The sequence below is a fragment of the Dermochelys coriacea genome, chromosome 22 (genome assembly GCF_009764565.3).
Source record: "Dermochelys coriacea isolate rDerCor1 chromosome 22, rDerCor1.pri.v4, whole genome shotgun sequence".
Lineage (NCBI taxonomy): Eukaryota > Metazoa > Chordata > Testudines > Dermochelyidae > Dermochelys > Dermochelys coriacea.
In genome coordinates, this window is record NC_050089.1 from 12888765 (window position 1) to 12916313 (window position 27549).

A 27549-nucleotide genomic window follows, 5' to 3' on the forward strand; every position below is an offset into this window, starting at 1 on the left:
CGTGTCAGCCCTGTGTCGTATGCATTCTCTCATGTGCCTGTTTTCACTGGGCAAGGGCAGAATTCCAGTCCTAAATGACTTACACTGGCAACAAATAACCGGGAGACCTGCTTGTCAACTTGACGAGAGAAGCCCCTGGGTCTTACCAGGGACAGGAGAGAACCTCCTGCATCCTGCCCTGGGAAGTGCCTGTAGTAATCATCCTCCCCACTCCCCACAATGAAGACAAAGATGGGTCATTAAACAGCATCTGACCTGGACCCCCCAGAGCAGGGTTAACCCCCAGCCGTATGCTGGGTCTGGCTCATGTGAGGTTTCTCCTCCGTCAGCCACACTCCTGGGTAGGCACAGTGCCGAGATGACCCCCACGCATTCTCGCCCCTAAACATTCACCACCACACTCACTCCCTTCACATGCGCGCACCCCTGCACACGCTTACAGCTCTACTCAGTGCATGTGCACCTGCACCGCAGCACACAAAGCAACACACTCCACACGGGCACACACACACACTCATACCCCTGACCCTACACACAATACACATGAGGTCACAACTGCACCCCCAAAGCAAAACACGCCTGCTTCCCTAGCCACTCAAAACCACGTGTCCACACCCATCCCACATAAACACACATTCCCAGAGCAGCATGTACACACTGGTAAACAAATTCATTGCCTAGACCCCCTACACGCATGCGCACATGCCCTTCCGGCCCCCAGAGATGGAAGAGGCATTCTGACATGTACAGTATAAATATAGGTTTTATTAAGGGTGTGAAATCCAACTAGTACAGCTGGCATCTCAGGAACACTGAATTAAACTGCAAAATGTCTGCCTAGCTGCTGACTCCTGTCACCCTGTGAATCTGGATGGTGGTCGAGATTAAACTAGTAACGTCTCTGCAAAGACACCCTCATGAAGTCAGGAGCTACAGGCAGACTATACCTGCATGTGCGTGTGTGCAGACAGCAGAATTCTCTTCACTGGAACTGACCCTCATCGGGAAAGAGACATGCCAGCTTCCCAAGGGGAGCTCTCAGGCTGGGAAGAGATGTGCTTCCCTTTCACCACTTGTTTTGAAAAGATACGCAGAGGGCCAGGCTTGGGGAAATGATAGCAAGGTCATTTGGATCCACGTAGCCACCTTCAGTGAACAAAGAGATCGCAGAATGTGTCCTGAATGCTGGCAGACAGCATGTCACACCTGGCAGCTGTAGCAAAGGGTTTGCACATGAAGCCATTTAAACAGACTCACTGTGACTGTTAGCCATGGTTTGAAATGCATTGGTTGTGGGACGCTGTCCCAGTTACACAGACACACCTCTTATGATTAGGTGGCCCATGACAGATTCTATTGGCCAGACCTGTCTATGCTACACACGTACACACACACACACGCACTCCCTATACAAACCCATCTGGTTATACAAACATGAAGAACACTGGAAAAGAGACTTACGAACACACACACACACCAGCAATGTTGAGATATCGATGGGAAACGTGGAACAGTTGAGATAGCCACGTGACGCTCTCTGGCCCTGGAGCTCACTTGGTGGCTGGATGACACAAACTTTGTCCACACGGAACGAAACAAAACACGTTTATTGCCTGATTCGAGGGGAAGGTGGAGACCTGGAAATGCGCCCCCACCCCACCCATGGCCCAGCCTCTTCCCTTTGCAAGCCTTAGCACCAGTGGTTTGATTGTGAATCTGCTTCGCTTGTACGTGTGAATAAGAGTATCAGGGCATGCAAGTGTGCCAGACTGTATCAGAGAGTATGTGTGTGTGTGCTTACATGAGTGCCCGGAGACAGAAGCTGCAAGTGTTGAATTCATGCCTTTGGATGGGAGTAGCTCTCCCAGTGGGTGGAGCAGTTTTAAAGAGAAGCTAAACACATAATGTCATTCAGGTTTTGTTGCAAAGGACGCAACCCTAATCAGCAGCCTGAACAAGGACTTGCTGTCCATTAAAAGTGCATTACAGCAGTGGTTCCCAGACTTTTTACTGGGGTGATCCACCAAATGCAATTTCTTTTTTTGGTGACGTACCATTACATTTATGCACCCTCTGTCCCGGCACCACAACCCGAATCCCAGCCCTGTGTGCTGGGAGGTCCTGGGGGAGGGGCTGGAGACCAAGTCTGCCCTGTACTCCCTCCCTCAGTGGTGACTCCTGTCCCACAGGACTGGGTCCTGCTCCTCATTCCGAGCGTTGTGAGCTGGTGCACCAGTCACAACGACTGTGACCCTGTGCACCAGTCACAACGCCCAGAGCAGGAAGCCAGGCCCAGACCTGTGCGACAGGAGCTGCCTTTGTGGGGTGAGCGCAGGGCAGGTTTGTCTGCGACACCCACCCCCTCCGCTGGGCCTCCCCTCTGCACCGGGCAGGGAGAAGGTTATGTTCACCTAGGGCCCAGTGATGGTTTAATCCAGCCCTGGATGTGGCGACCCATCTAAAATCTTCCCGTGACCCACTGGTGCATTGGGACCCAGTATTTGGGAACATTACAGGAAGCGACAGGACTGGAAAATGGAGAGGGAGGGGGCAGAGAACCATCCCTCGCCCGTAACACTCACCTCCTGATTATCCCAAAGAAACATGCAGGAAGGACTTCCCTACCCAGAGAGGGGGTGCCAAGTCCTGGTGCCAAACAAATTGGCATCCAGAAGCAACCTAGTGCCCCCCAAAGTGACTGGCAATGTCAAAGCGCCCCAAGGAGTATGCTCTATTAAAGTGCATCTTAGTCACTTGTTACAATCCTAGGAGCAGCGGGCCATGTGAAAGAACATGGTGTGACAGACAAAGCTCTGGCACGCCCAGCTGCCCTCTTTGGAGCACGCCCTGCCACCGACACCCACGCGGACGGGAATTTCATGTCAAACTCCACGGCATGGGAGGAGGCCCATTGGTTGCTTTTTCTGATCCCATTTAAGGAAGGAGAAGGAAGAGACAGGATTGCACCACGCCACGTATCTATAAACAGTCAGCATTATTACTGCGAGTGGCGGGTCACAACTGCCTGACCTCTCCCCATCCTGCCGAGAGAAACACAAGTCACAGCCCGCACCCTGTGCGGCTGGCATGCTGTGATGCTAGGGGAGACAGGAGGGAAAGCCCCCCTGCCTCATCTTCCCAGGGCAAGGAGAGGTAGGCAATGGGGAGGCAGGCAGGCAGAGAAGGAAGGAGATGGCATCCTCTGGGCGACACGGCTGTCCCTGACCTGAAGCAGCAGCTTAGCTGGAGTCTACAGCTGCCTCGGGCAGCAAGTCACAGAGAAGACTCCACTTCCAAGCAGGTTGGAGCAGACCGGCCTTCCTCCAGCTGCATGGCCATGGCGGCTCGCTGCCTGGACTGCTGCCAGTGCCATCCCTGTGTGACCCCCCCCATTAACACCAGGAGGAGGGGGCAATCCCTCCTGCCTATGAAGCAGTACCCTGCTAATCCGACTCAGACAGGCAGAGCATTTCCTCACCTCCGAACATTAGCAGCATTAACAATCTCGCATACTGGACCATGGGCCCCGTCTCTCGCACACGCCCTGGGACGTGCGGGTAAAGGCGCGCAGTCACTAAAGCAGCCAGCTGGGAGGTGCTTGCCCAGTCTCCCTCCATCCCTGGTTGACAGCAGCTGCGATACCAAAGGGCTTGAGGGCAGGTGGCCTCCCAGAGACGAGCTCTCCACCTTGCATTGATCCGGCATAGGGTAGGTTTGACGTGCCGGTGCCCCTTTCACAGTCCATACAATCAACAGCATTGTGCGTTCAGTGCCGTTCGGAACAGCTGCCATCATGGGCATGGGAAAGGGGGCACCCCAGCCAGCCATTCTCCCCCGACCCCGCAAGCCAGGGGTTGGTCCCGCACCCCATCTGTAAAACTTGGGACAGTACCTGACCATCTGGAGAATGAAGCCAGCTAGAGCAGGCTGAGTGAGGCACAGTGCACAGGAGGGCGGCTGGGACGGGAGGCTGACAGCCTGTACAAATCGAGGAAAAGTGCTGGCTGGACAGCTCCAGAGCCCTGTAGGTAGCACAAGGCAGCAGCCCCTCTCCTGCCAGCACACCCCGGCTTTCTTCAGTCCCCTCAGGGTCAGCCAATGACTCTGCTACCCAGCCTGGCCATGCCACCCTGATGGCCAAACACAGGACTTGTCAGTGGGGCTGGTTTGCTCTCATCTCCCTTTCCATATTCACCCTGGGGTCATGGATTATCTAGTTACCAGGGAATTAGGGCCTAGGAGTCTCTGCCCAGCAATCAGCCTTGACCCACAGCTCACTCAGCAAGTCTGGCTGGCTCTGTCTGGGGACCCCTTGTGCTCTGTATTCGGGAGTCAGTAAGCAATGCTTGTCCCCACCCAGCAGGTCAGAGGTTATCAAGCCCGGGCAGACACAATCCAAACCTCGGCAGCCAGGGTTCCACACCGAGGCTCACAAGCCATAACAGACCTTGCGAACCATCTGACGCTCCAAACTGGTCCCGTCTCTGAGCTGTGCTCCTGCAGCATGGCCCGGCCCCACTACCAGACAAGATGCAGGAGGGACGCAGCTTTCGGAGACAGGTGGGGAGGGAAGAACTGTATCAGGCAATGGAGGCCACATCCATTGATCCCGCTGCCCCAGCTAAGATCCAGGTCCAGTTCAGGCCGGGGACCCCATTCGTTCCTGTGTAGGTGAAGGGAGGGGAGAAGTTCCAGCCTGGGAGAACAGGGACTCAAAATCCTCCAGGGGGTTGGAGATCCATGGTGAGCAGCTACTTGTTCCTGCATGGCCCCCGGTCTCCACAGCACACCACCTGCCCCCACCAGAGGCAGTGCAGTGAGAAACTCAGGTCCAGTCCATCCAGCAAGATAGACCCAATAAACACCACACAAACAGCCCTAGTTCTTCTGGGAGGGGCAGCAGCTCGGGCCGCTACTGAGCAAAGATGATGCTGGAGAGGGGTTTAGATCACTGGAGGATGTTTTGAGCGTAAGTGGCATGGGTTCCGTCCTTGAGACAGTGCAGGTAGCACGTTGCTACACCGGGCATTGGCCTGGAGGGCTCGCAGCATCTCTGTCCCTCCATACTTGCTTCCTGCAGGGCTGAGCGGGAGGAGAATCTATTGCAGAGCAGGACCCTACCCTGAGTTCAGACCCCATCACGGGGGTCTCCCTACACCAAGAGGGGACAGACCGACCCGGGGGTTATCTTAGGGATGCAGTGTATCTTCATGGCTGGGCCACGCACAGCTTTGGTACTAATAGAGTTAACGAGGGCAGCCCCCAGCGCCGACACAGTTAGATGGGATAGTTTAGAACCCAGCCCTAAGGGAAAGCAAGGGAGGAAAGAGAGATGAGGGCAGAGAAGGGGAAAGTGTCACAGTTTCTAACCACCAGCCAAGCCTCCCATGAGGAACTGTGAGGACAAACAGCCTAACTAGTTTGAAGGTGGAGCTTGGTATATTTCTGGATGGGTCTGTAGGATGGGGTTCCCAGCGACAGCAGGGGCCGGACGCAAGGACCTTCCCTGCCTGTGCCCATGGAGTGAGGGACAGAGAAAAGGGGAATGAGAAAGAGAGAGGGGAAGGAGTGAAAGCAAGGAGGAAAGAGGAGCGAGTGGTGATGGAGGGTCCTTGTTAGCCCCCAGGCTGCTTGAATCGCATTGCTCTGGGTAATCTCACTGTCTCACCCTCCAACACCTGGGTCCCCTGACTTCTACATACTGCCCCTTATCAGGATCAGGGCTCTAGGCTAGTGGTGGGCAAACTTTTTGGCCCGAGGGCCACATCTGGGTGGGGAAATTGCATGCAGGGCCGTGAATGTAGGGCTGGGGCAGGGGGTTGGGAGGGGTCTCAGGGCAAGGCATTGAGGTCACAGGGCAAGGGGTTGGGGTGCTGGAGTGGGTGTGGCAGGGGACTCAGGAGGGGTTCAGGAGGAGTTTGGGGTGTAGGCTCTGGCCTGGTGCCACTTACCTTGAGTGACTCCGGGGTGGCAGAGCCCCACAGCGGGGCTAAGGCAGGCTCCCTGGAGGGGCAAGGGGATGGTGGGGAGGAAGAGCCATAGGGATGTGGTGCCGGCTGCTTCTGGAAGCGGTGCAGGGCCAAGGCAGTTTGCCCACCCCTGCTCTAGGCAGCCCCACAGCATTAATCCCCTCCCTCCCCATCTCCTCCATGAGAACTGAAACACGGGAGTGGCAGTGGCTTGTTTAAGCCCCAAACCAGTGACAGAGCAGATGTGGAGCTTAACTGAGCTCCTCCTTCCCTGCCCTACAAACACCCGAGTTCAGGGCTCTGGGGCCTCCATTTCTAGAGCACCCGTTCCCCTGGGATGATCCTAAAGCACTCGACAAACTACACACATGCAGCCCACTCTGGGGTGGAACACAGCAGCTCTTTGACACAGCGCAGCAATGCTGCATGGCACCGCAGGGCAAGAAACAAAGGAGGATCCCGTCTCTGATTGCAGCTGCTAAGGACTTTAGGGAAGGGAAACCTGAGCTGGAATTTGGCCAGGACTCCAAGGCTAACCCCTGATTGACAAACAAACTACAAGATTAAAGTTTGTAGGGCCTGGACTTCAAGGCTCATCTGAAGGACACCTCTTTGACTACAAGCTCCCCCTAATGGCACCATAGGTTCAGTATGGCCTGTAAAGGGAAGAACTGCTCCTATTGACTCTCCAACACCACTCGCATCCAAACACTGACCAAGCCTGACTCTGATTAGCATGCAAGACCTGACCTGCTCCCAGCAGAGCAAGGTGCTTTGATTGCAGGCATTGCAAATGCTTTGAGCAGCACAGCAAAACCCTCTGCTTTGGACACTGGCTTGTCAGCTACTGCAGGGGAAACATGGAATATTGAGCTCAAGCCTTGGCATGTCAAAGACGAGAGGAATCGTTTTCAAATAGCTCAGCTCTCTGCCTCCCAGTTCTTCCCAAATCTCAGCTGAAATCATCTTCTCTTCTCCCCTCCCCCTGAAATTCCCCCTGCTACAAGTTATTTGCCAGTTATAGCTACGGATGATGTTTTAAGTACCAAGAGCTTTACAGAGCTGCCACTTCAGGTGTACACTGAAATAAATTAGCTCATACAAGGGGAGACCTTCAGCTGATGTGACTGGATTGATGCCAGCTAAATGTCTCCCTGCAAAATGCTCTGTACACAACATGCTACACACGGTAAACACTGTTTTGGGCTGAACACAAACGCACTGGGGATTTTTAATTCTGGGCCTGCTTTTTCTGTTACTGATTAGGGAGCTCAGGGAGGTTTTGAAATTTGTTTGTCTACAGCTATTCATGGCTTCAGCTGCAAGGCCAAACTGTAAAAGGGGCATTGTCCCATTATCAGCCACAAATGAAAATGTCATTCCCTTCATTGTAACAAGACTGGGGGTTATTAAACACAAAGGAGAGCTCCTTTACTTTGCACCTTTCGTGCTGCTCAGGGCCACATCCTGCTAATCTCAATGGGGCTGGTTCGTCAATGCCCCACACCTTGTGTCATCATTTTACTCTTGTGCAAAGCAAGGGTAAAACACCTCCGCTCTGATTCGGCAGGATTTTTGTGCAGGTGTAAGTGATGATGCAAAGTGCAGGTGAACTGGGAGAATCAGACCCAAGTGGTCTGCAGCATTGGGCCCCTGGGGATTGATTCTGATTTCACAGGGGAGCAGAAACTCCACTGAGGTCAATCACTGTGCCAGATCCTCCTCTCAACCCAGCCTAGGGTGACCAGATGTCCCAATTGTATAGGGACAGTCCCAATTTTTGGGTCTTTTTCTTATATAGGCTCCTATTATGCCCCACCCATCCCGATTTTTCACACTCGCTGTCTGGTCACCCTAACCCAACCTAACTCTGCTGGCTTCAGGGCAGCTGCCTCCCATTCACACCAGCATAAGAGAATGGAGAATCCGCCCCTTATCTTTTCACAATTTACTCAGCTCCCAAAGAAACTGGTCAGTTTCAACATGGCCAGACAGGTTTGCTCCATCATTCCCTGGGTCTCATGCAGTAGCCCAACATGGCATGGCCCGGGTGGCAAACCCAGCAGGGGCGGGAAATCTCCCACCTCCCGAAAAAACATTTAAAAAAAATTTCATTGAAATGTTTCTACCAATATTACACCCTGACAAATCCTAAATGCAGAGGCCTGATCTACCCGCATCCCTGCAGAGTTACAGTACTTGTTCCTGTACTAAGTGCTGCCGGGTTGTCTTTTCCCTTTTTCTTAAGGAAAAACCAAGTCTACAGAAAAAGACCAGGGCTATGGCATTGGCTGTCTCTATGGCTAAAGGTAAACAAGAAAGCCTTCTGCCACTTAGCCTATTGTTGTCTTCTGATTTCTTCTTAATATGGATACGCATGCTACTGGACATCGACTCGCAGTCAAGTTAAAAAACTGCACTACACACTGCGCTACAAAACTGTGCTTTGCGGGAGGTAAACGGGGTTCAGACCAGCACAACCCCCTCCCCCAAAGCCTCTTGGCGGGCTGCTCTCTCTTTGTCTGGCTTGGAAGACAGCTGCCTCTGTGGGTATCCTGAGGTGGTGGTTTGGGGCATAGGGTGGAGGAAGGAATCCAAGATCCATCTGATGATGCGGCTCCATGGGAGAGAATGAGGCATTCCAGGACAGTACAAAACATTTGCGATGAAGAGTGTGGAAAGGTTAAAACAGTTCCGAGATGTCCCAAAAAACCTTCTCGACTGAGCCAGGACTGGCCGCCACCTCCCCGATGCCTCCCCTGTGGTCCCACATCCACAGAAACTGAGAGTCCCTTTGGGAATGTCCATGCTGTGGCAGATCAGGTCTGGGAAAGGCATCGGGCTCCAATGGCCCCCTTATCTCTCAGACTTCACCTTGTACCTGAGGACCAGGTAGGCCAGGAGCCGCAGAATGAGAAAGAAGATGCCCAGGATGATGAAGTCCAGGTAGAGTTTGGCCTCTTCCACGTCCAGCTCCTGGAGGATCCTGCTGGGATTCTGGAAGGGGCAGGGAGTCTCCCGGCACTCCAGGTCCTCACGCTCCATGGCGTAGATGGTGAGGATGACACCCTCGAAGCCATACCTGTGCCGGAGCACAAGCAACATTAGTGCCAGCTGCACCCTGGATTTGCACACACACTGGGTGGCTTCTGCTCACCTGGCACCGGACTGGGTGAGCCTCTGGACTGCTCTGCAGCAGAGAACCAGCCACAGGTGATACCGATTCTGCTGCACCTGCCAAGACTGGCATCAGCATCACTGCACATCAGGGAGCTGTCTGGGAGAGGCCCCAGCACAGCTGTGCACCACGGAGCTAGACAGCAGTGGTGCCTGTAGCACTTGGGGGTATCAGGCTGGCCAGCTGCAGAACTGGCACTGCTGTGTATCCGGGGGCCAGACAGATGCACGTAAAACCATCTCCCCTAAAGCTGGCTATCTCCGTTCTCAAAGAAGCAGCAGGTCCGTGCAACCCATCTGCAGCCACAAGGAGGCACCATCCCTCCAGGGTCCTTGCCTCTCCTGCATCCTACCATCCCCCAGCCAGAGCATCCCTGGAGCAAGGTGCCACGGCTTGAGAGGGGTCCCTGGTAGCTGGATGTCCCCTCAAGCCCTAGGGCCAGGCCTGAATCCCCTGCAAATCCTTCCCAGAGGGACGTCTGTGGGGAGCATTAGCAGGGATGCAGGGTAGTCACCATCCATGCGTGAGTGTTGCCAGTGCCCTGTTCTCACTGCTGCTGCGAGCCCCCACCTGACATAGGAGACATACGAGGTCCATTGCAGGTACGTGGGGATGGTCTTGAAGCTGACGAAGAAGCCTGAGAAGAGCAGGACGGGGATAGCAGTGACTGGTCCCACGAATGTGGCCACCTGCAAGGCAGAGGCAGGCCGGAGTCAGGCACGGCAATGGGGGGGGGGGGCACAGCACGTAGCCAGTGTCATGCGAACCCATGCCCACACACATGTCCTGGTGTGCATGCACACTTCCACGCACATGCACGCTCACGCTTTCAGTGCCACGCCCTTGCAGGGCTGACACCCCCTCGCACACCTGCAATCCACACACCCTGGCACATCACTCACTCGATTACTGACTCTGATAGAGCAGACAGGTGCAAACTGCCAGAGGCTGTCCCCGTCGTGTAACCCAGTGTCCCCACCAAAACCTGCGCCCCCTCTGACCTGCAAGGAGGTGGAAGCTGCTCCGATCAGAAGCCCCAGGGACTGTGCCACCAGGGCGGTGGAAGTGGCGAGGGCGGAGAAGAGGAGGAAGCGTGTGGCCTCCGGGGGCTGGCCTGTCATCCAGTACACGATGCTGCAGTAGGCTATGGGGCAGATCACCTGCAGGGGGTGGAAGTGAGATGGTTCAGCAGGACCCACCTCCACTAAGGCTCCATTCTATGCCCTGCAATGACGGGGTCTCTGCACCCTGCTCTGTGGCCCCAAGCATCACAGTGGTCCAAGTTATACTGTGAGCTCCACAGGGCAGGGATCTGGGACCTCCGGAGCTCTATGAACCCCCCTCTCTGCACCTCTCCAATGGAGTCAGGGCCCAGGATGTGCCACGAGCGGCAGGAACCCGGGAGAAGCCAGCCCTGGATCTCCCTGTAGGCAGAGCAGCCCAGGGGCCTAACCTATGAGAGTCTATTTCATCCCCCCACCCACCCATGCTGAATCCTCACCTGGAAGGGCACATCTGCCATGGTCTTGGCCAGGTAATAGGCCTTTAGGCTGTACCAGTAGTTCAGGTGCTCTCTCAGGAACACAGACATCTCCAGAGGGACTGCGGGCACAGAGGGACACCACAGGTTAGCAGCAAGCGGTGCCCTGTGCCGGCCCCATTCTCGGGCCCGCCGGCTCCTGGCTCAAATAGAAGCCGAGGGAGGGCTGACAGATGCTAACCCTTGAAGCCCAGTAGTGCTGCCGAGCAGCTCCCCAGGATTCCCTGGCTGTGGCTGGTTCTGATCCATGATGCCAGCGCCTCCAGGAGCGAGGGGCACCGGGGTCTACACTCAAGAACCGAACTGGGCCCAGAACTACCCACACTCCACCCCCTGCCCTTCACTCCCAACCTCAGCCTCTCCCAGGCCTGGCTGGAGCCGCCCAGGGGTAAACCCAGCTGGATCCCATGGAGGAAATCAGCTGCCAGAGCTCGGGGATCCCCAGTGGTCCAGGGGCCTGACACCCCGACCTGCACATCACAGGGAACGGGGCTGACCTCTTAGCCTGCTCAGGGCTCTTCCACTGAGTCCCCAAAGCAGTCCCTGTGCTCCATCAGCTCCTGCCCATAACGTCAGCACTGAGTGTACCCAGGGCTCGCCCCACCTGCCCTGCAGCGACCCCAGCTAAGCCCCAGGCCTGGGCAGAAGGAGTTACTGGCTCGGGTGTTTCAGTGCAGCACAGAAAGCCCCCAGCCGCCAGACAGGCCTGCCCCACCCTCACTCCTGGGATCTTCCCGCAAGCCCCCTGGACAGACACCAGTGCTCTAGGGGAGATGGGGGCAGGTGAGTGCCGTACATGTGAGGACAGTGGGCATCAGGGCGGCGAACATGAGGAAGAGCATGGAGAAGAAGAGGAAGCCGGTGTTGTTGAAGACCTTGCCAGCGTCATTGCCGATGTGCAGGTACAGCAGCCCGATGAGCACCCCGATGCAGATGTGAGACATGAACCGCAGGTGGGTCAGGACCTGCAGGGGCAAGATGGGTTCTGCACTCAGAGCAGGACCACCATGAGCCCTGGGCGCGCCAGGCCACTTGCTGAGCGTTCACCCCCAACAGCGAGGGCAGCAATGGGCCCCCTCCACCTGCTGGCTCCAGCAGTAAAGGGATTCCCACGATGCAGCCTCTCCCTTCCCTTCTCCAGCCATCAAGCCCCGGTCCCTGCTCCCTTCACCCCATCCCCTCTGCATGTGCCTTAGTCCTGCCTCCAACCTTCCCACCCTCTGCTCCCTGTCCCCTCTGCCCCAGCCTTGGTCTCTGCCCCCTCCCCGGCGCTGGCCCATCCCCGCAGCACCCTTCCCTTACTGTGTCTCTCATGATGGACAGGAACGTTCTCTTGAAGAGGATGCAGAACTGGGTCATGGTGCTGGTGGCAAACGTGTGGCTCTCGATATGATCCACGTCCTGTGCGGGGGGGACCAAGACGAAGACACGGAGAGTCAGGGACCCAGGGGCTCCCAGCCTTGACATGCAGACCCCTCCACCCCACATGGGCACCTGCTGGGAGTGCGGGCACCAGCCCCACCCAGGGGAGCCTTGTTACCCCCAGCACCTCAGGGACAATGGGCCCAGGCCTGGCCAGCAGCTGCCACACCCTTCGCCCCAGACACCGTCTCACTCCCTATAGCACCCTGGCTGCCCCTGGGCCACAGCGGGGCTGCTGTACACACACTGGGGAATGGCTCTATGGGGCAGCAGGGCAGACACAGCACAAGTGCTCTGGTGTGCGGGGAGATTCCCAGAGAACAAGAGGCACTACCTGGCGGGGAGGGTGGCTCTGGTGCTCAGATAACACAGCGATTGGCACCCCAAACTCCACAGGTGTACAGACAGACATTACTCCCTCGGGGTGAGGGAACAAGGCAGGGGCTGCTCCCAATTCTCAGCTGCTCTGTACCCACCCCCTCTGAAGCCGACCAGGGTCTGGGACAGTGTGATGAGGGCTGGGATGCTGCTGTCCCAGGGATATTCCCTAGATACACCAGGACCTTTCCCCATAACTGACCCACAGCCCAGCCCCACCTGGAGGGACAGAGCCCAGCACCACAGGGTTCTGGGCATCGGGGGCAAAGATGCCCCGGGGCCTGCCTGCGTCGGGGCTGCCATACTGACCGTCATGCAGGGGACTGGGCAGGACGAGTCCGTCTTCTCCGGGCTGCTCTTCTTCTCGGCCATGGTGCACAGCCCATTCTGGACAGCACGGAACAGCAATGGGTTGAGGTCTCCATACTCGCCCGAGGCCACTTCGATAACTGGGGGGAACCCAAACAGCAAGCACTGAGACCCCTCGGGCCTAGCCACCCTGCCCCGCTCTTCGCAGCCACGGCTGACAATCAGGGGCAGCTGGGCACCCTGCCCCCTCTGCCCTGGCCCCAGCGCATTACGGGGGGGGGATGTACTAACCTCCATCTCAGGGCTGAGTGGGAGTTAGGCTTGTCTGCTCCTGGAAACATCCCCCAGATGGGATGGGGAGCTATGACAGAGGCAGCATGATCTGGAAACGGCAGGGGAGCAGCCACCTCCCCATGGCCAGGTGTTAAGGCTGGAGTAGCCAGGCAGAACCTCTTGACCCACGCCAGTTGGGGTGGGGGACAGTACTCTAGGTATAACCCCCCCAGACCTTGGGCAGGTGTGGGGAGGGAGACCCCACCTCACTCCTGAGTGCCTGGAGCCACTCTGCATGGAGAATGGTCAGTGCATTGCCCTCCCAGGCCCTCAAAGGCTCCTGTAGCACCTTGCAATGTTCATTCGCCCAGTGAGGGGTCTAGAGGGGGCTCATCCCTGAGGAAATGCAGCCACCTCTGGGGTGGAAGGCAGCAGCTGTTTAGTAGTAACACAGCACAAGTGCTTAGGGCAGGAAGTGAAGAAGTATCTCACATCCGGCGAGAGCCCCAGGGGAGGACGGAACCACACCAGCTGGGAGAGCAGCACAAACTTCTCCAACTCCCAGAAAAAACACACCAGGACACCAGGAGACACGTACTGACTCACCAACCCCTAGGCTCTGCCCTCCCGCTCCTGGGAGCTCTCCCATGCCGTCCTGGCCCTGCTCAGCCAGCGAGAGGCGGGGCCGGCTGCAGGTCAAGGGAAAGGCATGGGAAGCCTGGCTTTGCATGGGCACTTACTGAAGTCAGCCGGGTTGTGGTAGGTGGGGCAGTGCAGCCCCAGCCCTTTCAGGTAGGGGATGAGGTTGGTCACCACCCCTTTGAAGATGCACTGGCCCTGGCTCAGGATGTACAGCTGGAAGAGAGAACAAAGCTGCCTGGGCAGGAAATGGCAGCAAGTCCCCCACGAAACACCATGGTCCAGACCCCGAGACCTCCCGCTCCTAGGGCTCCTGCAAGCCAGGGAGCTCTCTGCCTCGCAGGGAAGGGGGAGCCAGTGGGGGGGCCCACCAGCCAAGAGATGCTGCTGCAGGGTACTGGGACTCGGTCCCAGGTTTCTATTGCCTGCCGCACTAGCTCTTGGTCAGGGTGCCTACATGGCTGAGCCCTATACACCCGACTCAGCAACTGAGAGCAGACAGGCCCTGCCAGCTGCAGATACCCCCTTTGCCCACTGGAGGCAGAGCTCTGATTAGCAGGTGATGCTCCCCAAAGCACAGGGGCGGGCAGGGGACTCACCCACCTTGTCGAACATTTCGAAGAGCTTGGCGCTGGGCTGGTGAATGGTGCAGATGATAGTGCGGCCTCCCTGGGCCAGGGATCTCATCAAAGAGACGACTTGGAAGCAGGAGGCGCTGTCCAGGCCACTGCAGCCAGGAAAAGGGGGGGGGAGAGGGAAGGGAATGGGGTTTGTGGGGGGCAGGGGGAGTGAGAAAAGGGGGAGATGGAGGTGTGAGGGGGATGGATAGAAGAGGTGGAAAAGAGAAAGGGAGTGGGGGAAAGGATGAATGCAGAGAGGAAGAGGAGTGGAGCCAGAATGAGGTAGGATAGGAATGGGGATGGGGAGAGAATGAACACCCCAGATACAGGGACACCTGGGGCAGCCCCTGAGCCAACTCAGGGTGGGGGCAGCTGTGACCTTGAGCTGTTAGCAGGGCAGGCTCCCCGGCTGCTAAAACAAAGCAGGGCTTCCCACTCCCCCAGCTTGGCTACACAGTGTGTCTCACAGCTCCCCGCTCCAGCTGGTGCAGGGAGAGCCCCCTGTCCTGGTCAATCCAAGTTCATCCCTGGCTGTGACCCCCCCCCAATTTCTCAGCTGCAGCAAAGAGACATGAACCCGCTGCTCATGCTTGGCTCCCCCTGGGCAGCTCCAGGGGCCAGCGACAGCTGCAGGCTCCCGGGGAGGGGGAGCCCCATGCTGGCCTAGAATGGTGGAGGAGGGAGGCTCCCCATGTGAAGGGCGGGCCTGCGGGGAGCGACGGGGCAGGCTCAGCCTAGGGCAGGGCCACCCCATGCTCACCTGGTTGGCTCGTCGAAGAACATGACCGGGGGGTTGTTGACCAGCTCCAGGGCGATGGCGAGGCGCTTGCGCTGCCCCCCGGACAGCGACATGGTGCGAGTGTAGGAGCACTCCAGCAGCCCCAGCGCCGTCAGGATCTCCTGCACCTGGGCCAGCACAGAGCAGAAAGAGTCACTCCCTGATGGGGCCCCGGGGTCGCTGTGCCAGCCTCCCTGCCCCACATGGGCACCTCACTGCCCCCATCACAGCCCCACCTTGAGGGATGTGCGGCCTCCCTGGGGCCAGGGTTTGAAAGGCACTGGTGGCCCCCAACACTCTTCCTACCCCCTGCTGCTCCCCCTGCCCCCACTGTGCCCAGCCTGTGTCCCCACCTCACCCAGCCCCCCCGTGCTCCCATCTCCCCCTGCCCCCCCCCGGGCCCAGCCTGAGTCCCCACCTCCCCAGTGCCCAGCCTGTGTCCCCACCTCCCCTGCCCCCACTGTGCCAAGCCTGTGTCTCCACATTCCCCAGCCCTCCCAGGGGTCCCACCCCTGTGCTGGTGTGCTGAGCCATTAAGGGTATGGCCTGGGAGCCTTTTTACCCTGTGGGCTGAGGGACAGGATGGGCCCTTCTGGGCATGACAGTGCTGCCCAGAGAGTGCTGCCCTCCCTTGAAACCCTTCAGCTACTAAGCAGAGACCCCCAACTCACCAGCTCCTTCTTCACCTCCTGCTTCTCATTTAGCTTCAGGTTAGCAGAGACCTGCGGGGCAGGGAACAGACACAGGGGCCAGTCAGAGCCTGCAGGCAGCCACACTGGGGCCTGCCCAGCTCCCAAACAGAACGACCAGGGGTCTCCCGGCCTCCGCACAGAATGCCATGGTAAGCCAGGCACTCTGCCCTCAGCTCTGCTCGGCAGAATCCAGGGGATGGAACAGCAGGGGGGCTGTGGGTCAGGACTGAGGGGCACTGGTAGAGCTGTGGGCATGGGGGAGCCCACGGCTGGAATAACAGGGGTCTGTGGGCTGGGATTGAGGGTTATTGGCAGAGCTGTGGGCACGGGGAAGCCCGGGGGGGCTGTGGGTCAGGATTGAGGGGTATCGGCAGAGCTGTGTGTGCAGGGGGACCCCAGAACTGGGATAACAGGGCACACTACAGGACACGGCTGCAGAGGCATGTGAGAGGAGCCCCCAGCTGCCTGCAGAGTCTGGCTCAGCTCCCCCAGCTTTCATGAGCACCAAACTCCCCCAGTAATAGCAGCTGAGGACCCCGGCTGTTTTATAAAACCCAAGCCTAACTGGGTTCTATGTTCTCGATTTATTCTGTTCCTATCCCCATATCGACTAGCATCCATAGCCATATAATGATGCTCACTGCACCCAGGCTGGTGGGATCACTCCAGGGAGGAAGGTGGCCCCATGCCATCACATCTCCGTATGGCCATGGGCTCAGTGGCAAGCCCACACTGGGTTAATCCGTGCCAGGTCTTGTGCCAACTGCAGGGCCAAAACACAGCTCCCAAGCAAGCAATCCCACACTGCTGTTCCACCCTTTCGGAGCAGCCCTCGAGTCCTGCTGCCCCCCGGGCCATGCCATTCCCCCCACCCCCAGCCCCACTCACACACCATCATGGCCTCCAGCACAGTCAGGTGCGGCAGCAGCATGTCATCCTGCATGATGTAGCAGGACATCTTGCGGAAGGTGCGCAGGTCCCGCGGCCGGCCATTCACCAGGATCTGGCCCTTCATCCCCGTCTCCCTGTGGGCAACAAGCCGAGATGCAGAGTGCGGTGCTGGTGAGGCAGAGTGAGTGCAGATCCCCACCTCCCACACAGATAACCCACCCCCAGGAGCCTCCATCACAGTACACCATGCTACCATCCCTACCGGGCTGGCCGGAGAGAGGGGAACACCAGGCTGTCGGTCCCATGCGCAGAGGTCAATCACGCAGCAGGAAACCCTGCGCCCTCTCCCTACCAGGGAGCTGTCTCACCTGTAACCAGCTAGGATGTTCATGAGCGTGGATTTCCCAGCACCCGAGGGGCCCATTATCCCAATGAGCTCGCGCCGGCAGAATTTCCCGGACAGGCATTTCAGGAGAGTCTTGTACCCTGGAAGAGGGGAAGAAAGCAAGATGAGCTCCTCTCTGGCAGAGCCCAGAGAACTGTCTGGTGGTGTGCGAGGGCTGGGGAACCAGTGGCCATGATGCGAAGGGTCAGCCCCACATCGGTAACTCCTCTTGGGTGGAGGAGTTTACCCCATCCCCCACTACAGTAAAACCACCCCAGCCCTGGGCCCTTCTCTGGCACCTTCCACAAGGTGGAAGAGTGGATTCTCCATCTCTTGTTGGCCTCACATCCAGACTGGAGGCCTCTCTGGGAGACCTGGTTTAGTCAAATATAAATTACCAGGCTCAGTAGGGGGGTAACTGGATGAAATATCATGGCCAGTGTTATACAGGAGATCAGATGAGATGATCTAATCCCTTCTGGCCTTAAACTCTATCAGTCAAAAGCCCTTTACAATTGCTTGGCAGGATCATTCTCCCCATGTTGCAGATGGGGAAAGTGAGTTACAGAATGGAGTCATCCACACAACGGGTCAGGAAGAGAGCTCAGGAGTCCTGACTCCCAGCCTGTCCACCCATCCAGAGACACATCGGGGGGCCACCCCACAACCTCTCCCGCTCTCTGAGCCCAATGCCACATTACAAGCCTGCAGACGCTGTAACATCAACCTTTGTTTTGCAAGCAGGCAGTCAGCTCTGGTGTGGCAACCGTTAGGAATAGATCTCCTGCGCCGGCAGGTCTCCCTCCTAAATGGTGACCTGGAGGTGAAAGTTCCTGTACTACCTGGGACCCCCAGTCCCCAACAGGCCCCCGTGCCAGATCAGGCAATCTCCTGCCATCTCCTGGGCAAACCTTATTGAACTAAGTTTAAGTATTTTAGGAGTTCATTGTATTACAAATGCATATGTGTGTGTGTTACTGTGGGATTGCATGGGACTTCTTTAGCGGGGAGGCAGGACTAATGTAAACCCTGGGAAGTGTTATGAGTGTCAAAGGACTCTTTTCAAACAATGGGGCAGACAAGACTGACCTTTTAGTTGGGTGGGTTTTCTAGGAAATATTGGGAGGAGGGGAATGCAAATTGCCCACCTCCAGACCCATCCCTTTGAAGGAAAATCCCATTGTCTGTTACAGGAGGAGAAAGTTAAGAGGCCCAAACTGGATAAAAGAGTGACTCTCAGATTCATGGGGTATTTGTTCTGAGGTAACAGCTGTTATGAACTTGTGACCACAGAAAACCTCCTTGGTGGGGTCTGAAGGATGTTTTCACCAGCCAGAGCCCTTGCGGGAGCTGGGGTGCACTCTGGCAAGCTTCTTAGCATGCTTGTAGGTTCTTAATACATTTTCTCTGTAATGCTGTTACCTTAAGAATAAATGTGTTTGCTTAGAAAGGGCTGCGTTCAGAAGGTCAGGCTAGATCATTTAGTGTCCCTCCTCCCTCTTTGACTCTGAATCTAGCTGTGTAGTGACATAATTGTTGGCCATTACACAGTTCAAAGCCTTTGCCAAGAAAGCAAAGCAAAGCCTGCTTAGATTGTTTGCCTTTGCTGGGGAATTCACAGCACAGGCAGGTAACTGTGCAGCCTGGAAATACCCTGGTCAGGAGGGAGAGAGACGTGGGTCTCCACCCAAGAGCCAGAAGCGTAAGAGTGGGTGCCCATGCTGGGGCCCAGAGGGGGAAAACAGGTGCAGTTGCCCTGAACAGTGAAACCCCATCCCTATTCATTGCACTGACTTTGCAGACAGATGCGCCCTGCTGATTTTCCTGCCCCCAGTGGGGGAGGCCCAGCCTCTTGGGGGCCCTGGATCTGCCTGGGGCTATGGACCTTAGCAGCAAGGCAAGCCAGAATGTGCCAAGGGTCCCTACAGAAGGCAGGTTGCCGGATGCTGGGGCAGCCTCAGAGCCAGCGGGGAGATGGACTCTCCCAAGAAAGGCAGCTGGGTGGGGGTTCACTCTGAGCAGGGGGACTAGGGGGTTGCAGGTCTTTGTGTAGCTGCTGCTCAGTGACTTGACAGCAGCCCACCAGTCTTTTGCACAGCACTCGTTGGGATAGGAAATGCGGCCCAAGCCCCAGAGCCACGGGGCAGCTCAGATCCAAACACACAGGGCCCATTCCTAGCAGCAAAGCCTCCTCCCATCTCCTACCTCTGCAGGGGACCAGGCCTGGGTCAGGGCACCTGTTTCTGCATGCAGGGTCCCTCCCCTACCTTAGCTAACAGGCATCTGTCTGCCAAAGGCCTGGCTACTCTGCCCCAGGCTCAGCCCAGATTGGCTCCAGCAACAGAGCCGCACGTCGATTTCGGTTGTAAATTCCAGGAAGCCAAGGTTAGCAGCCGGCTCCCTCCACCCCATTCCCTCCAGCCTCCTGTGGAGTCTGTCTGATTTGCAGCCGATAAGTTGTGTGCCCGGGGCCTCTGCGACCATCCAGAAATGAGAAGGCAAAGGACGCATGACAGGACTAGTCAAGGGTGGGGCAGAGCGCACAGGGATAGACACGTATAGGTCATACTGGAATGGAGCGCGGATCCTAATGGGACAGATTTTACTAGGACAGAGTATGGCAGGAGGATGGACAGAGAGAGGATCCTACTGGGATGGTGGAAACCAAAGAAGCTGGGATAGGAAACCAAAATGTGGAATCCCAGGGGACCCCACTTTTCTCTCCCCAACCTCTCAAGATCTGCCCCCTGGACAGTCACTGTTACTCATTCTCTGGCACCATGAATGGGCCGGGTGTGTTAGAAACCCTGGGCTGGGCTCTGCTCTGTTACCCTGCTCACTGCAAACCCACAGCAACTGCACTAGCTCCAGTGATGCGGGGGCTGCTGCTGTACACTGGCCTTGGGGAAACCAAGAGCAGAGCCTGCTCTGCGCAACAGGGATGCCTTCATGGCCTGGGGAGCTTCCTGAGTCTACCAGCCCGATGCCGCATGGTGCTGAGCACTCTGGCCCTCCCCTCCAGCAGGTGTCCAGCACCTCACAAGACTGGGGCTCAAAATAAAGACAAGCAAGCACAAGATGAGAAACTAGAGGGGGAGTTTAGGGGAGGTAGGGAGAAGTTCTGGGAAGGTGGGGAGTAAGTGGGGGGGGCTTGCTGGACAGGAAGCAGGAGATTGTTCTGTGTGTAAGGAGCAATGTGTGTGAATGGGGAGAGCTCGCCATGGGCTAAAGAACTCCTCTCCCATTGCCTCCATGCAATAACCGCCTCATTGCCCGCCCCTGACCAGTAACGAGGGCTAACAAGTGGTCCTTATTGCAGTGCCCTGGGGGGCTGAGATTCACAGAGGGATTTTTCTTTACTGGTGTTTGAGTCATCACTGCTGCCCTGGGGCACCCAGCAGCATACTGACTGGGTGAGCTCTGCCCAGGAGGGACTTTCTGGGAAGCAGCCCCCAGCAATACCAGTCCCCAGCCTGCAGGCCCTGTGCCTGCCGGATCGATGGCCCGCCGACCTACTTTACTGTGACACCTGGCAGCAGCCGCTAATCAACCCCAGAATTACCAGGGACTTGAAGGAGCTGATTAGCATTTTGCAGCGCTGGGAACAAGATGTCTCAGGAGAGTGCGACAGGCACTGCCTTGTGTCTCTGAGCAGCTATTACCTTCCGAAGCCAGTTTCGGGGCTTCTCCGGTGGAGGCGTCAAAGAGCGCAGCAGGAGGGACCCAAGGGCCGAGGAGTGGAGCTAGACGGTGGAGCTGGAGCTGGATAACTCCCTGACCCATAGCCACAGGCTCAAACAAGGGCAATCAAACTCCCATGCATCAAGGCAACAAGTGATCAGTACAGCAGAAGGTTAGGACCTTTCTTTCCAACTTCAGATATTGAGGGCAGCACCTCCCTACCACAGTTAGGGGCAGATCAGAGAGAGCGAGGATAGACAGAATAAGTGCAAGAGCACAGAGAACAGAGAGAGGGATTAGATTAGGAGGATGCCAGGTTTATATCCTTCTAATCTAATGACCTAGACTGTATCTGTCTGCTGCCCACCAGCTGTCGCTTGTCAGCTCTTGGGGCAGGGCCAGTCTTTTCATCATGGCTGGATAGTGCCTAGTGCAGCGGGGCCCCGCACCCCAATTAAGGCCTATAGGAGTTACCCCAACACAAATAAACAAACAATAAGGGTTTGAAGGTCTTGCAGGACAAGCCCTCGGTTCTCCTATAGATCGGGTGCAGATGCCCCCTCCGTCATGCTTTCTCCATGGTAAAAATAAGGAACCAATTTCCCATTAGTCCCTCTGCATGAGGCTCCTGCCCCCAGCAATCACCGCCTTAGGGACACAGGCATTGTGGGGTTGGCTCACGACTCTCTGCACTTTGGCAGCGCCAGACCTGGCAAGAACCAAGCTACCAATAACTGCGTGCACCACACATCCATCCTTCCAGCAAGCTCAGTAGCTTCAGCAAAGCACTGTGGTTCTGAAGGGGTTAACCCCTAGCGTCTGCACCCATCACTCTGGGGTCACTCTCCGGGACATGCCCAGCCACATTGTCCCTCCCAACTTCTCCTCACCAGGCAATGCAGCAGGGCAAAGGAAAGGCTGGGCTTCAGTCCAGAGCATCATGGGAGCTTTTGCAGATCAGCCTGGCTAGGTTCCTGGGTACCAAACTCTAGGGTTTATGGGGCACTGCTTCCGTTTGCTGGAAGGAATCAGAACTGCTCACTGTGTATCCTGGACCCAATACTGCTAGCAGCTAATGGGGATTCTCCTCTTGCTCCATGAAGGAAGGGTCTGCGATCTATCCCTGCTGCTACTGTAAAGCCCCTGAGTGTCCCTGGATCAGGTGCCGCGGGAGTAGCATTTCCATCACCCCTCCCTAATCAGCTGGGAAGATGTGTATCTTGTTTCAGGGCCCAGGGATTGCTCTCTTCGTCTGGGCAGTGTTAACCTGCCCCCTTCCTCTCCTCCAGTGGGGAAGTGCACCCCAGAACCTTCACTGCTGCCATCCAAGGGCACTGTAGGAAATTAATGGCACGGTCTGCACGGGAGCAGGGAAGCAGCTGGCCCAGGGAGGGGGCTGGTGGGGCCAGCAAGCAATCTGGGGGCAGCTTTATGGCCCTGCAGCAGTTGCCGGGCCCCTGGCAAGGGCTCCCAAGCACAATGGTAATACAGCGTATAATCCTCCTCCTCACTGCCCTGGTCAGTGGCTTTGCAGCAGGTTTTCAGAGTCCTGGCCAGGCTCGTGTGAGATGCTGAAGCTGGGGATGGGGTGGCATGTGACAAACTACACAGAGCCGGGAGAAGCAGCACTAGGTTCGCACACATTGCTCCTTACATGCAGAAGGCAAACCCAGGTGCTAAGCTGCACCCCCTTCCCCAGCCCTGCACTACTGGCGGCTTGCACAAACCACAGCACGCACTCCAGACTCCAAAGGGCCGCAGCTTGCAGCACGGTTACTCAAGTTCATTGACAGCCAGTAACCCCCGACAGCAGCTGAGCCCTCACTCAGCCCACCCCTGCGTGCTGCTGGGGAAGGACAGCAGGCTCTGCAGGGGCTTTGCCGTTTGCCTGTCAGCTCCGGCATGTGAAGATGGGGATTGTGCTGGGGCCTGCTCCCCAGCCGCCTTTCCCGTGGGTTGGCTCCCCTCCCCGCCCTCTGGTGTCACCGTGAGCCCAGCAGGGCTGTGCTCGCTAATGGGGTCAGTCCCAAATTAGCCCCCCTCCTTCGCCCACTAGAGCCATCTCTGCCTCATCAGCTGGCCCCCAGGGCCAGATCCCTCTCAGTCCCTGCCCCTGTCCCCCACAAACATCTGAGGCAGGGAGGGGAGATCTGGAGGCTTGTAGGGAGGGGACAGAGGCTAATGTGAGGTGGGGGGGTGAGGGAGACCACCTCCGAGAGAAAGCTTCACCAGGACCCCCAGCTGGACTCCCAACAGCCCATGTGCTTTAAACCCCCTTGAGCTGGGAGTGAGGCTCGCACCCCCATCACCCCTGAATTTCACGCTCAGTTTGGCAAAGAGCTGTCTTGGCTCCGCTTGGGAACCCCAAGACTCCACCTTAGCAGGCAGCATGGCCCCGTGATGGGGAGCGAGGTGTCAGGACTCCTGGATTCTGTACCCGGCTCTGCCACTGGTCTGCTGGGTGACTTTGGGCAAGTCTCTGTGCCTCAATTTCCCCAGCTGTAGAAGGGCAATAATGATGCTTGGTAAACAGACACATGTAGGAAGCCACATGGGCACCCGTCCTCAGCCATGGGCATGGTGTTTGTATGACTGCAGTGCCAGGAGCTCCAGGCACGGAGCAGGACCCCGTTGTGCTATGTGCTCTACGAACACAGAACAAAGACAGTCCCTGCCCCAAAGAGCTTGAGTAATTCAATAGGGAGAAGGATCCTCAGTGCCCCTTTTTGAAAGGGAGCAGGTACAATATTTACTGTGACAGGGATACACCCTGGAGCCCCTCCATCTGGTGAGAGCTTCATTGACTCGAGCAGAGTTTTGCCTGAATAAAGAGCTAGGAACTGAGCCCGCCACCCATTGGAGCCAGAGGCACTACTTGCCTTAGTAAAAGTTGCTCACAGGAGCAAGGATCAGTCCCTGAGAAAGGCCTCAGATTGTTGCCTGCTATCCCCCCATCTCTGGGTGATGGGAGGAGCTCCCAGCGGATGCCAGTTCCTTCCTGCCCCGGCAGGCTGAGAACAACGGGCAGGGTGGAGTGGGCTCTGGGGGAGTCGATGCAAACAGCAGACAAGGGTCTGATCCCAGAGATACCCAGCCTGGACTGGGGAGATGCAGAGTGACCTCATCGTAATGTGTGGGACATTTAGGGTGACATCACCATTACGGGATATGCAGGGTGACAGCATCAGTATAGCAGGGGGTTAGGGTGACATCCCATTGCTAAAAGGTGGATGACAAAGCTCAGCTCATTGTTTCTGGCAGGGCTGGATGAATTCGTTCCACCTAATTCTGAACCCGCCGGAAGGCGCTGGGCATGGATGTTTGACTCAGGCCATCTGGGTTCAGAATAGATTCTGCTAAGGAGACACAGTCGGAAAAGGGAACAGACAGGAGATGGGGAAAAGTCCTGATGCAATGAAACAGTTTATAGACTGTGCTTACAGCCCCCAAGTGTGCCAGCGCCAGCGGCTCCGGAGGAGAGAGGGGGTTCTGTCCGTAACTCAGGGCACAGGCTACGTTATTCAAGACGAACATTTTGGGCAGCGCGGTGTGAGTCACAAGACCCGGGCCTTAGTCCTAGCTCTGCCATTGACTCACTGGGAGGCCCAGGGCAAGTCACTTGCCCACTTTGTGCCTCAGTTTCTCCAACTGTAAAAGGGGGAATAAGGATACTTGGTAAATAGACACACACACAACCATGTGGACACCTGTCCACAGCCCTGGGCAAACTCTGTACCTGAAAAGCCAAATTCTAGAACTTCCTAGAGGCCAGGGTGGGAGGGTCTGTCTTGGGGAGATGAAGGACTCCCCAGTTTGCCTGCACAGGCTGGAATGGGGATCATTTACAGCTGAGGATCCAGGCACCCTGAGCTTCTGCCCAGATGGGTGTGTTACTGGCTGTAAGAGCTGCATAGAACCCTAGCCAGCTAAGACTAGCCAGGCTGCTTCCGGTCTGGCCGGGGGACGCTCTCTTTGTCTCACCAGGTAGAGGTGATACCAATGAGCCCCACCAAGGTAGCAGTTCAAGTCTCCCTTCAGATGGAAGGGTTGCACCCACACCCAAATCCAGCCTTTGGTGGGGGACCCCGCCCTGACCTCTGCCCTACCAAATCCTGGTCCTTCCCCAGCTGCAGTCAGCATCCTATAAAACTTGAGACCCGCTCGTAACGTCACCCCCAAAAGCACATCCAGTCATCTCTGGCACCTGTGCAGCTGCCCTAAGGCATTCCACCCAGCCCTGCTTTTTCTGCAGCTGCTGCGATGTTCCGCTCTCTCCTGCCGCTCCGGGCTCTAAAAGTGTCTTTCTTCACCCCTCCAGGATCAGCTTCTCTTCTGCCTCCTGGGGCCATTTGATTGGCATCCCATCAATGAAGGGAGCTAATTAAAGGAGACTACCACCTACCAGCTGCCATCAGCCTCCCCCGGCTCTCTGGGGGCCCCCGAGTTACACACATGAAACGGGGATGCCACCGACGCATGGTTTGGTAGGAGCCATCCTCAAAGGGCCTGAGGAGTGGGACGGTGGGGAGAGCAGGAAACTAACCCCCCCCACACACACACACCTACTCCCCACTCAGCCTGCTCATGCTCTGATCCGACACATCAATCAGGGTCTTTCAAGTGCCATTCAACCCACCCACCAGGATGACAGTCTGCAGCAGCTTCCTACAGAACCGGTCTCTTTGAGGGGATTTGAAGCTCTGAGTGCTCTGTTGTCCCTGACGTTCTGGCCATCTTGGGTCATTACACAGGAGATGTCCAGTGTGGACAATTCCATTCTGCCTCCCTAAATCCTGCCCAGCGGTTTCACTGGATTCTCTTTGACTCCTCTCCTCAATTGTGTGGTGTTACTGGGTGCTTTTTAGCAGCTGCTGCATCTCACCTCAGAGATGGCTGCATTTCAGTGGTGAGTAAATAACCCCTGCAAAGTTCTTTGGGACTGAGGATGAAAGTCACCATATCAGAAAGAGGCTGGAGCCAAGACCTTGGAGGCAAACTCCTCCAAACAGCCAGATTCCATGGCTTGAGCACAAACTTCTGCCATGGTCAGGGAAGGTAGGTACTGTGAAGAGGTTATTGCAGTTTATACAGCCACAGGAAGCGACAAAACTTCCTCCCCTTCAAGCTCCTGTCTAGTGGTTTGCACTACACTCTCTATCAAACCACAGCCCCACATGGATGATCAAAATAGGAGCAGCGGGGAAGGGCCTTTCACTCCACTCCCCACAGACGTGCTGGGTTGGAGCACAGAAACACTGTTTTTCATTGTTTGTATTGTCCCAGCCCCAGCCCCAGCCCAGGACCCCATTGTGCTAGGCACTGTACAAACACAGAACTAAAAGAGGGTCCCTGCCCAAGGTGGGGGAATCTCCACAGTCCTAGAGGTTTAGCAGAGACTTCCACAAGAGCCATGTGACTGGAACCTCATCCGACCCTTTGGAAATATGCCCCCAGGGGTTAATTTAAATATATATTTTGATATCACAGCTGGAGAGTCAAATTCAGCAACATTCACCCGCTGTGCATGGATCCTACTGCACATGGGCGGGAAGTGTGACACCTGGCTGTGGCAACATGATCTTGCTGCTCTCAGCGCTTGTAATTTACCTGCATCTCCCCCTTCTCCTGGCCACAAGCACATCCCAGAAGGGAAACACGCTAGCACCACCTCAGCAGCCTAGGAAGAGACTCCGCACACTCTCCCGTAAGCAGTGCCAGGGGCAGAGACGTCTGGAACATTGATTTCTGACACCAAGAACCACCAAGGTGGAAAAGTATCACCGGTGAGAGCAGGGAACTGATGCTTTCAACAGCCCCCCGCCCCCCAGGACATGGCAAACACCACAGGATTACAAACTCAGCCATCTCTGATGGGCCCTTGCTCCCCTCCTCACTGCCTTCGGCTGGGGGGGGGACAAACGTGTCAGTTGGAGCACTGAAGGGTGGTTCGATCTTGACTTCTGGCCATCTTGGGTAACGGGTGCTAGGATCGGTAACCAGCTCCCATCTCCTCTCCTCTTCCTATTCCAATCCCTCATCTCTGACCCGCTAGCCCCATCTCATCAGCCCCGCAAAGGCTGCAGAACCCAGGGAGTACCGTGACCCCACACACCTCCCCTGGCTGCCCATCCCCTGTAGGAGCCAACTCAAAATCACCACTCCTATTTTAAACACCCTTCCAGGGGCTTAACCAAGCCTTAACCAAGCACTGCACTTGCATTAAACAGAGAAAAGAGTTTCCAGAGAATAAGAGACCTAAACCACCATCTAACCAGCTTAGAGCCAGAGCCCTTGGCTTCTGCAGACAGGGCTGTCCCATGCCTCAGCCACCGATGCAGCATAGAACATTACTTGCAACAAAGCATTGGGTATTTTTTTCTTTCCCTCACATGATCTACCCAATAGGAATACAAGCAACTCACAGGAGGCCCCTATGCTAGCGCATACATGCCACAACAGTTAACCCTTCAGATACCAGATTAAAATAAAACATTGTTTTATTTATTTTTTTATTTTAACAGCTGCTGCATCCCACCTCAGAGGTGGCTGCATTTCAGTGGTGGGTAAATAACCCCTGCAAAGTGCTTTGAGACTGAGGATGAAAGTCACCATATCAGAAAGAGGCTGCAGCCAAGACCTTGGAGGCAAATTCCTCCAAACAGCATATCCTAACAGTCCCTTTGCCATTGCAGGCTCAAGAGCCTTCTCCTCTGCAACTCCTGCCACCTGTGTCCCCTCAAGACGCTGACTCATGTGATTTCTTTTCAAATCTCTCCCCTCCTGGCTAGATCTCT

General features: G+C 56.4%; 1 protein-coding gene across 3 annotated transcripts in view; it reads right to left on the reverse strand.

Moving 5' to 3' along the window:
- Positions 1-745: 745 nt before the first annotated feature.
- ABCG4 (ATP binding cassette subfamily G member 4) overlaps positions 746-27549 on the reverse strand; it is a 29523-nt gene continuing 2719 nt past the window's right edge. For all 3 annotated transcript variants that reach the window (XM_038380944.2, XM_043500971.1, XM_043500970.1), the window contains 13 exons: positions 17058-17175; positions 16691-16823; positions 15778-15828; positions 15089-15234; positions 14312-14435; positions 13810-13924; positions 12797-12936; positions 11990-12088; positions 11484-11652; positions 10649-10749; positions 10149-10307; positions 9718-9836; positions 746-9051 (listed from right to left, as the gene is read on the reverse strand). In XM_038380944.2, the coding sequence (XP_038236872.1) occupies positions 8826-9051; positions 9718-9836; positions 10149-10307; positions 10649-10749; positions 11484-11652; positions 11990-12088; positions 12797-12936; positions 13810-13924; positions 14312-14435; positions 15089-15234; positions 15778-15828; positions 16691-16823; positions 17058-17175 (1700 nt within the window). In that variant the 3' untranslated portion in view covers positions 746-8825. The remainder of the gene's footprint in view (positions 9052-9717; positions 9837-10148; positions 10308-10648; positions 10750-11483; positions 11653-11989; positions 12089-12796; positions 12937-13809; positions 13925-14311; positions 14436-15088; positions 15235-15777; positions 15829-16690; positions 16824-17057; positions 17176-27549) is intronic.